Source organism: Brassica napus, chromosome A3 (assembly GCF_020379485.1).
Source record: "Brassica napus cultivar Da-Ae chromosome A3, Da-Ae, whole genome shotgun sequence".
NCBI lineage: Eukaryota > Viridiplantae > Streptophyta > Magnoliopsida > Brassicales > Brassicaceae > Brassica > Brassica napus.
The window spans coordinates 9,719,908-9,734,972 of record NC_063436.1 but is presented as its reverse complement, the minus strand read 5'-3'; the positions used below and the strand labels follow the sequence as shown (position 1 = coordinate 9,734,972).

The window sequence follows — 15,065 nt, the reverse complement described above, 5'->3', positions numbered from 1 at the left end:
TTAGATATCCCTTTTAAATACTATCAATAAGCTTGCCCTAGATCCTAAAGAATATCTCAGAGGTTATATAGTAAAAAAAAAAAAAAAATCAACTTTCCTCTTTTTTTCTTTTTATTAATAAAATTTAAAAGTATTCTATTTCGAATCTACGAGAGGGAGATGATCTGTATCAAATCCTTTGTTGTTTTTATTTGAGAAATTTCCTCTTTATCAAATGAAAATCTACAATTTAATTACATCATCATATGTACGAATTTTTTACCTTCTTATAAATGAAGTTCTGCAGTCTACAACTATATCCTGGTGAACAATATAACATGTTAGAGTTATCAAAAAGCTATAAAACTTGCTAAAAAAAGTGTATTTCCGAGGGTAAAATCCATGATATGGCATAGAAACATTGATCATTTACCTAGCCAACCCCCAAACGAAAAAATTCTTCACGTTAAATAATTCATTGTGTCAAAAGAATATTTTGTAAGCTGTATAAGGATTGCGTAATTGTCTTATGGTGAACAAAAATTAAGTAACTTATTTGCTTATATATATTCAATTACAAGGGATATTCCCGTTAATGCTACCCCACTGTTTATTATTGCCACGTTAATATGCATCGTTTAGTTGCATAAGAAATTGTTTAGACGAATAATGTCTATGATATACTTTAAATCAAATTCTGATGAGTGTCGGAAATGAATTCTAAAACAAATCCATGTGGATTTTGCAATATTTTTTAAAAATAAATATTATCATACTAATCAGTAAAGATAGAGTTAAAAATAAACTTGAAAAACCCAAACAATTGATATTAAAATTGAAATGACAAAAATCTACAAAAAGTTAAATACTCTTCATGTTCGAGGAGCTTTACATGGATGGAAAGAGAAACTATATGGCAGAAACCAATCAAAAGATCTTTGATGTTCGGTTGTAGGAGTAGCATCCTCGAGATGATCTCGCAACTAAGAGTACCGACGAGTTATATCGACAGCTTCTTACTAATGGTGATACAAAGATTAGATGATAATTCGTAATGATCTTGTAAAAAATTAGGTGGAGAATTCTTAATGGTGTTGCAAAGATTAAGTGGATAATTCTGTTGGTGTGTATTGATATAATATGTGTGCCATGTTCTGTTGAAGGTTGAAGACCAAGAGTTTGTATGGTATTTGGTTTGAGATAATGATTGTTAAAATTTCTATCAAGGTTCACAATCAAAAGTTTAATTAGACAAAAAAAATTAGAATGTACGTAATTTAATAATTTTAGTATCTTGCTCTGGGAGGTTCGGCTTGGCTAATTAGTACGAAATTGTAATTCTTATCTGCAGTAATCTCATTCAATCATATTTGATTTGTTGAAAGATAAATATTTGAAAAAAAAAAAAAAGATAAATATTTGGTTAGTTACAAATACTTACATTCGTAATAACTGCCAAAAATCATTTATTTGATCTTCGTAGAAGTCATATCCATATACAATCATGATCAATGTGGTCTCGTCAACAAACCCTCGGTCTTTTTCACAATGACTGCACATTTTATTTGATTTTATAACTGAACCATTCGTCACACAATGCTACCAGACTCCTAAAGCCTCTTCATCTCAAGTCCTCATTTTCATATTATAACCTTAACAAATTATTGTCTCTGAATTATTCAAAAGTCTTCGTTCCCCTGTTTATTTATAAATAATATATTATTGCAGCTTTCACTTGTTTGTCTTTGGTATATTCTCTTTGCAAAGATTAAATAACAGTCTTGTGTATATGAATCTTGTTTTATTAATAATAAAATACCTTGTTTTATTTTAAGTTTTAACATGTGTATATATATGGACATAACAGGAACAAAAGCCATATCACTTTATCTCTCTCCTTTTCCCCTTATCTACAAAACTTGTGAATCCCTTTAAAAGCTGATCAGAAAGTTAAAAGTGTTTTGAGAAGTTAAAGTCATGGCAATAAAAGATAGATCATTGGAAGAGACACCAACATGGGCTCTTGCTGTTGTTTGCTTCGTTATTCTTTTCATCTCTATCATGATCGAATATTTCTTACACTTTATTGGTCACGTACGTATATTTTCTTTTTCTTTGTTTCTCTCCTTTTGCTCTTCTCCAAGTGATAAGAAACTACAAGATACTTTCATTATATAAGGCCTTCAAAGCTTATTACATCATCTCTCTTTTTTTCTTTACTAGAAAATCAAAAGTCAGTCGGTAACTCCCATATAGTCTTTTTTTTTTTTTTTTTCAATCTTTGTAGTGGTTTAAAAGGAAGCACAAGAAGGCTTTATATGAAGCTCTTGAAAAGGTTAAAGCAGGCAAGTTTAATCTTCTATAAAGATTATTTATCATAGATTTGGATGTAGCTTTGTATCACAATTTGACCTATCTTTTTCTATTTAAACTTCCAACTAACTTTTGTTTGTTTTTTTGTTTTTGGTTTGTGGTGAAAATAGAATTGATGCTACTGGGATTCATATCGCTTCTACTTGTTGTATTGCAATCACCAGTCTCCCAAATTTGTATCCCAGAAAGAATTGCTGCGACTTGGCATCCTTGTAGTAGAGAACAAGAGCTCGCTAAATATGGTAAAGATTATATTGACGATGGTCGTGAGGTTCTTGAAGACTATGACTTCAACAACTTCTATAGCCCTCGTCGAAGTTTAGCCACCAAGGGTTATGACAAATGCGCAGAAAAGGCATGTTTTATATTTTAATTACTGATTAATTTTAACCTTTAAAAAAAATTCTTCCTCCTTTTCGCTTAACAGATACTATAAGAATCTGATTTTATTTATTTTTTGTGAATTATTATTTTCAGGGGAAAGTAGCATTAGTATCTGCGTATGGTATCCACCAATTGCATATATTCATCTTCGTGCTCGCTGTTTTTCATATTCTCTACTGTATTATAACCTATGCTTTGGGGAAAACCAAGGTACATGATATTTTTACAACTTTCACAAATGCATATATGTGTAATTATGTATATATGTAATTATGTATGTCTTTAACTTCGTGATGTAATATGCAGATGAAGAAATGGAAATCATGGGAAAGAGAGACCAAAACAATTGAATACCAATATGCCAATGGTAAGCACAAACATATAAGCCATTATCTCATCTCCATGGAGTTTCTTTGGGCAGCAGTAATCATCAAAGAAAACAAAACAAAAATGAATATTTTCTGATAAAATGTATTCGTCGGTGTTTTGACTTTGGCAACGTTAGCATCATCATCACGTATCACTTGGATTTGTTTATTCATCCATTTCTCGGTTGGACACTAAGAGCACTATTAACGGTGAAAGTGATGAAGGGTTCTAAAAGAAAAAAATATATTAATATTCTAATCATGTAATTATATATTTATTTCTTAGAACTTTTGAAAAACTAACAAGGTAAAATCTGCTGCTTTAGTTTCTTAAAAAAAATTACTTCAAGAACTTTTTCTAACTCTCTCTTTTATTTTTTTTATTTTATCTTTTCTTTTAAGTTTTAGAACTTCTTCTTAATACTATGGTTGGAGTTGCTCTGATGGAACATCCTCATTTTTAAAGGTTTTGTTATTCGACGTTCGAATAATAAATTATCTGATTCGATTTGATCCATAGTTAATTGGTGTTTGAATATCTTATTTTTTTTTACTTTTAACTGATTATCTGAGTCGATCTATATAAATAAAATAAAAATAAAAATAAAGAAAATCTAAAAATAATATAAAATCATAGTATTTTATTATAACAATAAGAAATTATTAACTTTTTAAAACACTAATAAAATAATAAATTTAATAAATAATAAAACATACATTAAATATATTATTTATTTAATTTATATATATATATATTTTTTTAATATATCTATATATATAGTAGGATCAAATTAGATATATGTTCCTAAAAATATTAATGTTTATAATTTACTTTGGTTTTTAGGGATGTTGCATATTAGTATTTGTTTTTCTTTGCAAAGTTATAGATATTAGAGTTTGTCGATTCAAATCGAAACAAATAACAAATCAAATCAAATTTACTAATATTTTTCCCATACTCTAATATCTTTCATGCTCATATACTTTTATTGAATTGTATAATCAGATTTATGAGTAGAATATCCAATAATACGACGCCTTTTGTTTGACTTACAACAAACAAATTAACGCAAGACCGTACTGTTAACGACATGTGTTCTGTACTCCTCTTATTTAATGCAATTACATATTGTAGATCCAGAGAGGTTCAGATTTGCAAGAGATACATCATTTGGACGTAGACATTTGAATATATGGAGCAAGTCTTCCTTTACCCTCTGGATTGTAAGTTTTTATTATATGTTCTAAAATTTCACTTTACCTTTTTCCCTATAATTTGGTTTTAACTTACAAAAAATAATGGATAAATGGTGAGCATGCAGACATGTTTCTTCAGACAGTTCTTTGGATCAGTGACAAAAGTGGATTATCTTACACTAAGACATGGCTTTATAATGGTGAGTAGTATATATTTATTCAAAGAAGTAATAATCATTTTACTAGTCTTGATCCCCAAAAAATATTACTGATGATGGGAAAGTGATAGAAATGTTGTAAAATATTTCTACAGTGAATTTTTTTTCTAAAGGATAAACTTCTTCCAGTTATCATTTAGAAAGATTTTTTGAAGCTATCGTTTCTTAGCTTAAAAACAAAATACTTAGAGAACTTATAAGTTATATCTTAACTTTGACAAATCTATAAGCAAATAATTAAATCTTTTAAAACCTACAGCCAAAATTGTACAGAAGAATTTATATAACTACATCCAAAAAATCTAAAGCACCAATTTTATAATAAAATATATAAAGCTACAGTTTATTCAATTCTAGAATCAAATTTTAAGTTTCTTAAAATTATTGAATGGGTGCAGGCGCATATGCCAGCAGGAAGTGAAGCTCGTTTCGATTTCCAAAAGTACATTCAAAGATCTCTGGAAGAAGATTTCAAGGCTGTTGTCGGTATAAGGTTAGTCCCTTTCTTTATTTAAATCAAAATAATTTATTTTTTTTTCTTCCAATTATTAACTAATTTTCTAAAATATTACAAATTTCTGATTAAATAAGTTATTGTCTGTGAATGGAAATGCAGCCCGGTGATATGGTGCATTGCTGTCTTATTCATACTGACTAATACACATGGTTGGTCCTAATTCTTTATAATGTCTTTTTAAATAATTAATAAAATCATTTATCAAATTGATAAAAAAAAAACTTGTGTTTCTTTTTAAAAATTATAATAGGATCGGAATCCTATTTTTGGCTGCCTTTCATCCCTTTGTTTGTAAGTTATTACAAACACATTACTTCAAACTTTTCATTCGGTTTTGTTATGCAGTCGTGATATATAATATTAATGAGGTTTTAGTATGTTTAATGAAATGAAGGTGATATTAATAGTAGGAGCAAAACTTCAAGTGATAATATCGAAATTAGGATTGAGGATTCAAGATAAAGGAGATGTGGTTAAAGGAGCTCCTGTGGTTGAACCGGGTGATGATCTCTTTTGGTTTGGTCGTCCTCGTTTCATTCTCTTCCTCATTCATTTGGTTCTTTTCACGGTATAACTAATTTAATTAGTCATATGTGTTTTAATGAATTTTTGAGTTATGGTTTTTCTAAATAATATAGTTTTGTATATTTCTTACAGAATGCATTTCAACTGGCTTTCTTCGTTTGGAGCACTGTGAGTAACAATCACGCTCTTCTAAAAAAAAAGTAGTTTAAGAGGTTGTTTTCAATAAACTAATTGATGATTGATTGGTTTTGGTATTAATTTTGCAGTACGAGTTCACACTCAAGAACTGCTTCCACCACAAAACCGTAGATATTGCACTCAGGATCACCATGGGGTTTGTAAACTCCTCAACTAATACATAAAACACGAACACATATTAAGTATATTAACACTAAACTTCATTTTGATGTATACGACAGGGTATTGATACAAGTTGTATGCAGCTACATCACTCTACCTCTGTATGCTCTTGTGACTCAGGTATATAATCCAAATTGTTAAAAGTTATGTTTGATGCAAAAACTAATTATTTAGTAATGAGTCAATGCGCTGGATTCAAATCGTCTTTGGAATAAAGGTTTTTTTTAAAAAAAAAAATTGGAATATCTTAATGCGGACTCGAGCCTCGAAGAAATTATGGACCTAAAGGCGAAACTTCCATTGTTAACAAAAAAACTCTAGCATCGATAACATGCATCGTATAGATCAACTTTAATTGTGAATTTGTGATATCATGTCAACATGTTTAGATATTTTTAACTCAACATCAAATGGCAATGCACTAGATTTGATGCATTTGTATTGTTAGGTCTCAAGTTGTCTATGTAGGATTCTCTAACACGTAATTGTAACTTCAGATGGGAACTTCAATGAGGCCGACCATATTCAATGACAGGGTAGCCAATGCATTGAAAAAATGGCACAAGACAGCCAAGAAACAATCCAAACATGGAACCTCAGGGTCCAACACACCTCACTCTAGCCGCCCGGCCACGCCAACACATGGCATGTCACCTATGCATCTCCTCCACAGTCATAATCGCAGCCTTGATTATCAAACCAGCTTCACTGCCTCTTCTTCTCCTCCTAGATTCTCTGATTTTGGTGGCCATGGCCATGGACATCAGCATTTCTTTGATCCTGAATCTCAAAATGTCTCTCCCCACCTTGAGATTGCAGAATCTGATATCAGCAACAGTCAGCATCCGCATGCTGACATAGCTAGTCAGCATCCGCATGCTGAAGTAACTAGTCCTGTTAAAGAAGAGAAAGAGACTACTGAGCATGTCAAGATTGATTTGCCAGAGTTTACTTTTAAGAAGTGATATTAGTTCTATACTTGTTGATCATTCTTTGTAAATGGTATAAACTTTGAAATGAACACTTCTCGTTCTTTTTTCTTCTTTATTTTTTGCTGTCAGCACACGTTTTATGATATCAAATAATTTTCAATGGCATCTCTCTCATCAAATTTGCTTTTGTTTTGTTCCAAAACATACAGTTGTGGACAAGCGTTTTGAAGCAGAGCAAAAGGTTCTTGGTGTCACGAATATGATGATGCTTGTAATAGTAACATATACTCATATCTCATTACATCTGTGACAATAATTGTTTGATAGTATTAGACATGGAGCCAAATCTTCTTTTTTTTGGTCGAAGGAGCCAAATCTATACACTCGAATCTTGGAGACTTTCTATGGAATCTCACCCTTCTACCAAGGACTATATTACCCGGGGGCTAGACAACAATATACACCAGATGCTTCTGGTTCTGTTCAGGTACGAAGTGCGACAGGTGCAGACAGAGACAAGTAGTTGACGTAACCTTCAGAAACTGAGATCACAAACCGATGGCAAGCAAGAGCAGAGGCGGTGAGAAACATAACAAAGGACGTCAAGCCGAATTTGAGCGTCAACACTCGGTCACTCTTTGTAGATTCAAGTATCTTTCTCAGTATCACTCTGACACGTTTGTCTTCAATCAAATTTTTGAAATCTTTTACTGTAATGTTGGTTCCTGAAGATGGTGGTGGGTCTGGAAGAGAGATGAATTTAAGGGAATTAACTCCGGAGATTCCGACCATCCATTGGTACAATGTGTCTGCAACCATTGTGCACAGTTTCTGACGGATTGCATGTGCCTCTTTTGAAATAAATGTCCGGATTAGTGAAGTTCCATTCTGTTTATCAAAGCAGAGAACATAACGTAAAGACCATTTCCCTTGGAAATAAAGCATGTTGAATTAAACCACAGATGTTATAACTAACCGCAGCCATTAAGAGCCTTCTAAGAACCACACCGTCTTTGGATGCCAAAAGCTTCATGACCAGACTTACAGTGTCAACATCTTTGTCCGTTTGATTGGAACTGCTATGAACAGATGTTTCATCTCTTGATGGTGTTACCAATGGCGAACCTTTCCTAGAGTAGGTATCAAATATGTTATTACAGAGAGACATAAATACTAACAAATAATAAACATTATATAGCGCATCTCTTTATGCAACAGCGCCATAAGATAACTAGACATAATTCAAATAATGAGGGTCAAATGTCTGATTCACTATACCTCACAGAGCTTTTACTCAGGAAAAGAGCAACCCTTTCCCATCTGAACTCCTTCTTTCGGTTAAGAACTGCCTACAAACACCAACAGAAAAGTTGAGAAAAATTGAGTCAGTCTACCTACAAGAGAATGCATAGTGAAAATCAACAAGCGTCAATTCCAGAGAGACCAGACTTAGTTTTGTAAACAATGTTTTTTTTTCTTTTGCTGTGAATCTAAGAAGTCACTTAAATGGCACTAAAAACTTATGGTATTACCGAATGAAGAATTTTCGTTGTTGCCGCTGAATTTTCAGTGAGGAGTTTTTGAACCACAAAGGGGTATGCAGCTTCAAATGTCTTGAAATTTGGATCTCCAGATGCAGCCAGACCTGGAAAAACATGAATACAACTAAAAGCATGACGCAAATCGCCATGTTATGGAAACCAAGCATAGCTAGAAAGAGATGAAAAATGAAGCTATCTATCTGACTATACTATCATCCAAGATCACTTCCTGGATAATGTTTATTGTTATCTACCTGTCATATAACAAAGGGACACCAGGTTGAGAAAATATATGATTTAACATTACCACACATAAATTTGATCCATGCAGATGCATGTACCAGATCAAAAGGTGGATTGTCTCTTGACATATTCAAAACATGCTCGAGTGGTATTTCATTTTCTACCCATGATAATCAAAACCATCAAACAAAAGAGAAACCAGGGATTGGATTACAAGTACCTTCCAAGCAAGCAAGAGAACGCAGGACAAGTGTGAAGTATGGTGGCATGCGTAGCTGATACTTCAGGGCCACTTGGACTATTTTACTAAGCACCTGCAAAAATTGCAAGCATTGGAAAAAAAAATTAGCGAATCTACAAGCATTGTCTTCTGTACAAGCTACGAGTAACATGTCTCACCTTAGTGAATTCGATATCAGGAATCCCATTTTTAAGTTCAACCTCTCCCAACGCCAATTCCAGATCCTGTATTATCATTTTTAAGAACCATATTCAGATATAAGAACAGCAATTTCTTCAAATCTATAAGAACAATAGTACATTGCAATATTTGAGTTACCAAATATTTACCAGCGTAAAACGACGCGTATTGACGCCTGGCTTGGTGACATCCATATCACCTAACGCTTCAACAAGAGAGGACCAATCACCATTCACGATGTGCACTATTGATGCGAGCATGGCAAGCTGATGCTTCCTTTCCATCCGACAAACTAAACCGAAGTCTAGAAACCTTTGCATAGAAACACGTTGTTATCGAATAAAACTCACTTTGTCACAGTCAGATTTTTTTTAAGCTACGCTGATGAATGAGTCAGGAGATACCCTATTTGTCTTGATGTCGTATAACGCAAATTTCCAGGATGTGGATCTGCGTGCAAGATACCTGTGTCAAGGAGTTGTACTAGAGTTGCCTCTACTCCTTTGTTCACCTATAAAATAAAATTTTAAGAGAGATATCAAAGCCATTAAAGCATAGTATATTCCAACAAAATGGTAATAACAACTAAAAAAAAATCAAAACAAACTACTTTGAAAATGCAATTTTGATTCCACCAACAGAAGGCAACTGCAAGGTTGATTCCACATTTTTTTCACTGACCACAATTGTAGTAATGTCAAACTAAATCTAATAACAGTCACATGCCTTTAGTAGTAAACATAAAATAGAATATCAGGAGGTTGTTATGTCATTAACTTACCAGATCAAGAAGACGTCTTCTCGCTTCAAGTTTTTGTCTCTCATGACTCTGAGTGTCATTCTCAGAGTAACCAGTAGTTATTGCCTGTAAATCGGTTGGGCTTTCACCAACCATCCACTCCATGGTCAAAACTCTTTTGCGCGTTAGATGTTGATACACCTTTGGAACTCGTATATAGGAAAACCGTGAGTGTGCTTCCTTCAAGAAACAAAGTATTTTAGTCAGTCAAAGTAAACAAGACCCTTACCGTTAAGGAAAGAAGATAGAGATACTAGCAACTTAAGAGGTAAAGGAAGCTACTTCTCTATCAAAAGACGCAGAAAGCATTAACTTTGATTCTTAACGTTGTCTAGACAAAAAGAAGAACCTAATGGCCAGTACCCGAAATTCAGATGCATTGGCAGCCTCTAAAGTAAAGTCCAATTCTCCGGCCAAACCTTTTCCAAGCTCATCAGCATATACACGAATGTCACTTTCTCTCTTTGCGATCTTTCGCAATACACCCAACTGCAACAACAAAAGGATACATCATATAAGTATACATTATTCAAGCAGAATGATTTGAGAACAGTTGGTAGAATTCACACAAACCCCAAGTCGCAGAATGTAAATGTCGCGTAGCACTGCATGTCTCAGATCAGGACGCTGAACTTTCACTGCAACATCTAAACCATCGAGGGTCCTTCCTCGGTAGACCTACAAAAATAGCATATCAAGTATTAGTCTTGCCTCTAACATGTTGATTCATATGATGCTTACTTGTTGCAAGACAGAAACCAGAGTAAATACCTGACCAAAGGATGCTGCTGCTACAGTTTCTTGAGAGAACTGGCTAAAGAATGATTCAACAGGAGCTCCTAATTCCTCTTCAATTACTTTTGAAGCCTCCGGCCATGGAAAGGGAGGGATTCTGTCATGCAGTTCAGACAGTGCCTGCAGTTCCAAATCATATTCTAGTTACTAACATATGAAAACCAACACAGTCAGAGATTTAGAAACGCAAGAACATAAACATAACTTCTATCTGACCTTGGCGGTTTCAGTCCCAATGAGATCTGGCCTTGTGGAAAGGGATTGACCCACTGAACCAGCAGAAAAGAAGGAAGCATCATTCATAACAGAGCAAAGTGTCGAACTGTAAATGGTGAGTGATAGATAGTTTGATACTTCAAAATAAGATATGAGTCGCCAAACCTTTGATGAAAGTGGGCCCCAAATGTAGCATGGTTTCTTTCAGTACCATCCCAAATTTCTGCCCTGAAGCTTCCAATTTTTTGCCTTTGTCTGATTCCGATGATGTCCGTAATCTGATGGCAGCAACCATGAACGCAGAAAATACCTATACATTAGAATTAAAATTAAAATTAAAACCACATCCACTAGAGATCATTTTAGTTTCAACGGAAGATACAAAAACGAAAACCACATCAGAGATCATCAGTATCTGTAAAGTGTAATTATCAAACTTTAAAATGATTCAGTGATTAGTTGCAGAATGAAACAAAACTCTTGACATATACCTCCAGAAGCCTAAAGGCAACAACATGGGGCCTGCAATTAAAGTAATCTGCAACAGCTTGTGGATCATAAACTTCAGGAAGTGGTCTTGACCACATCTTAGAGAGGCAGTAAATGTAACCAGCATATGCCTCCAAGGCTTTGACATCAGCCATTAACAAATCCACCCCAGTGAGCCCTGCCAAACGGTTCAAACTGCATCAGCAAATGCTTACTACTGAAGGATACAAAGAAGCCCATTATTTGTAAATCGTTACTCATGACAAGTCCACTACCCCATGTACCTAGGGGTTCAACCAAGTAGATTACTATACTTACTATAAATATGCTTCTTATGATATTGTGTAATGTCATCTTTGAGGGTTGACACAAAGCAACTGTCTTTCCTCTGTTGTATGAAACATCAATCGAATCCTCTTGCATCTTGAAGGCAATCTAAATTCTTTCTCTTCCTTACTAGCTCTTGCACAATAAAGCTCTATGAGCTAGTTCTAAGCTCATTTGAGCACAAATCAAAACTGCTTTCACTTACAACTAACACATAACAATGTATTTATCTATTCCTTAATTAAACAAGCATTCTTGTTGATCAAGTAACCAGATTCCCCTAACACTCCAACCCTAAAGTCACCAACTTTTCAACCACTGCCGTCATTGCAACTTGCAAGCTATCTAACTAAGAGGCTAATGCTACAAATACTTCAAAATAAAACCTTTACCTGAGTACGAAGGCTGAGGCAAAGACGGTTGCTCAAGAGGCGGAGAAGCTGAATCCTCAAGATGCCGAAGCCAAAACACTTCCTCGGCGGACTTAGTCACTTCGGGGACACGGAAAGCCACGTTGGCCCATTTTATTCCGATGCCGATCTTATTCTTGAGGAACTCAACGTCATTGCGGACAACATCGGCGACGTGGCCGAGACTGACGGCGACAGGTGGCAGAACCGCTCTTCTTTGTTTAAATCGCCTCAATTCAGAAACGGCGAAAGCTCCTCCTGTTCGAGGCGAGCGTCGAACCGGCGTGCGTATGGTTGAGCAGGACGGTGACGGCGGCGATACAGACGCCATGATATTGGTCGGAGAAAGTAAGTTAGGTTAGAGACATGGAGAGTGACAGCGAGAGATCATTGTCTGAATTTTGATTTTTGTTTCGATTTTTGTATGTGGCGGAGAGGAGTGATCCACGTCGGCCTTTGGAGGAGGAGCTTCAGAGAGTCGTAGATAAGGTTTGATTGTAATGGGCCTAGGCCCATTACCAAGTAATAATACCTATTAAAATATTCTTGCAGCATTATTCAAAGTGATGTGTAACCATGAGTTTATTGGCTTAAGATATCCAAGGGCTCCAAACACACAACAGAAGAATTGAACCAATAATAACTACTATCTACATAAAAGAAATGTTAGGGCTGTTCAATATGGTAAAACCGAACCGTACCGAACCGAACCGAACCGAAATAGACAATATGGTTTGGTTTTGGTATATACCATATAAACCGAATGGATATGATTTTATAAAAACCGTAGGATTTGGATATGGTTTGGTATATAACCGATTAAACCGAATAAACTGAACAAAACCGATTAAAAGTAGAAACATGTAAAATAGCCTATAAAATTGATAAACACCACTAGAACTCTTAGATTATTTATTATCTAAAGGATCACAATTTCAAATCTTGTTGGAAATGAGTCTTCTCTTTTTAAAAGGTGAATTTAAAATGGTTTATACCTCACCCTATGGAAATGTATGGGTCTAGGAGCCAAAACCACCTCATTCAATTTTTTTTTTTGATAAATACGTACCCCATGAATAATTGTTTGGCCAGCTCGTGGTGAGAGTTCGCATGTAACCAGACCACAATAACTAGCAAGGGCATTTGGATCAATTAATTTTCACGCAGTTTCTATGAGTAGAGACATAGAGAAAAATATAAAAAGAGAAGAGAGATTATATATAGCATAGTTTTGAGGAACTCTTTTAACATCAGTCATTATTAACCGATGTTTTTAATTATTAATATATGTGACAAAATTTAATAGAGCCGATAGATAATAGTCTAAATATTTTGTCAATAAATAAGTATATAGTCTATATGTTTTTATGTAAGTTAAATATGATGTACTAGTTACTAATGAATAATTTTTATTATTATTTAGTATGCTAAAATCTCTTTTTAATCTTTTTAAAAAAATCAGATACAAATTAAAGGTTAACGGTTGATCTGGTCTGTATTTTGCATGAAACAATGACTTCTACAGACTGCAATGTGCAGTGTATTTTTAAAAAAATATGTGCAGTGTATTTAGCCTACAAATCCTACAATTTTTCTAACTCTCCCGTGACGACCGGACACAAACCCACCAATGCGTGAAATTAATTGCTAACTATTCCTTGTAATACGGAGTTTTATTTTCGTCTTAGCGATATATGAGATACACATTAAAAGAAGAATGTGTAAGAACCACCTGTAATTCAATGACAAAAAAAATACACAAGTGGCTGTATTATGTATGATATTTAAGATGAATGTATCTAAGATGGAGTAAAAGACAGAGAAGACAGAATCTACTTGGCCCACTTAACACAAGCCGATGTTCTCGCCGTTCCAAACAGCAAACACCGTGTTATCTCTTCAAAATTGCTCTAAATCTGTGTGATCCTGTGCGATTTTCTTCTATTATTATGCAAACACTTGCTTTATTCTTCTTCTTTTTATTCTCTCACATGCTATTACGTAGTCTTTCGTTGGAGATTGATGTACATATAATATGATTAAGCACATAACAGGAGAATTGACCTTTTTAATGAACAAGAGACTTGACTTTGCACTATTAACTAATCAAATTCTAAATTGACAGTGAACAGATTCCATTTTAAAGGATTTGGGAAAATAGTTTAAACTCGTTCTTTGTAGATTTGGTTACGATCCATAACTCTTTTACTTCCAGTTAACCGTTTGAAATGATATCATGTTTTAAATCCATTAGAAACCCAGCGACCATAGAATTTGACGGTTGTACTCACCTAAACAATTAATTGAATTTCAGTCCGGACTACACCTTATTATAACAAAAACAGTTGCAAGATTGGTGAGTACCGCATATAACGTACGTGGAACAAACGCATTAAACTATGTTAAGGGGATAATTATAAATGAAATCAATTAATTCCCCCCCCCCCGGGGGTCAATTCACATATATACTCTTTCTCTAGGATGCTTTAGTGCTGTCCAAATCTAGATCAAATATGCCAATGAAAATAATTTGGATCCCTGATATTATTGGATTTTAAGCAGACTCCGGAGTGGTGTCAATGGCCGCCGGCTCTAGTTAAAGTCCCTATAGAATGTAAACTCAAACGCATTAAATGTTGCAACTAACTCATATATAATTTTTTGAACAGTCACTAAGATATAATTACATAATTGGAGCTAGTGCAAGCCGTTATACATTTGTTTCTGTGATCGACTAAGAGAGAGGGGAAATGAAATTTAGCCCAGCTCTAATTTACTGGGACGCCTTGCAACCCAAAGTCCAAACAACCGTGTATCTACTTTGGGACTCTATTTTTCATTCCATTTTTTACTATAAAATAGAATATGGAAAAAAAAATATTTCAACCATACTCTATTTTCACTCTATAAATAGAATAATTTATTATCTATTTTTTTTATTCATTACTCCGTTATGGATAAGAAATATAAT

At 34.1% G+C, this 15,065-nt stretch overlaps 2 protein-coding genes across 2 annotated transcripts; one reads left to right on the top strand and one right to left on the bottom strand.

The window, feature by feature from the left end:
• Positions 1 to 1,389: 1,389 nt before the first annotated feature.
• On the top strand, positions 1,390 to 6,957 carry LOC106438103 (MLO-like protein 12). Its single transcript, XM_013879160.3, has 15 exons — positions 1,390 to 2,073; positions 2,267 to 2,324; positions 2,463 to 2,707; positions 2,830 to 2,946; positions 3,043 to 3,103; positions 4,240 to 4,328; positions 4,427 to 4,501; positions 4,918 to 5,012; positions 5,136 to 5,185; positions 5,287 to 5,327; positions 5,431 to 5,604; positions 5,694 to 5,729; positions 5,828 to 5,895; positions 5,981 to 6,041; positions 6,419 to 6,957. Exons 1-15 carry the CDS (start codon positions 1,957 to 1,959, stop codon positions 6,884 to 6,886), a joined length of 1,755 nt encoding a protein of 584 aa, XP_013734614.1. The 5' UTR covers positions 1,390 to 1,956; the 3' UTR covers positions 6,887 to 6,957.
• A 162-nt stretch (positions 6,958 to 7,119) lies between these two features.
• Positions 7,120 to 12,556, bottom strand: BNAA03G18410D (uncharacterized protein sll0005). The gene is made up of 16 exons (XM_022715979.2): positions 12,077 to 12,556; positions 11,360 to 11,535; positions 11,034 to 11,178; positions 10,869 to 10,921; positions 10,629 to 10,772; positions 10,431 to 10,535; positions 10,221 to 10,346; positions 9,840 to 10,037; positions 9,463 to 9,569; positions 9,208 to 9,370; positions 9,037 to 9,102; positions 8,858 to 8,951; positions 8,386 to 8,498; positions 8,132 to 8,202; positions 7,830 to 7,983; positions 7,120 to 7,741 (listed from the first exon to the last, which is right to left on the bottom strand). The coding sequence occupies exons 1-16, from the start codon at positions 12,423 to 12,425 to the stop codon at positions 7,337 to 7,339; spliced, it is 2,469 nt and encodes an 822-aa protein (XP_022571700.1). The 5' UTR covers positions 12,426 to 12,556; the 3' UTR covers positions 7,120 to 7,336.
• Between the last annotated feature and the right edge of the window lie 2,509 nt (positions 12,557 to 15,065).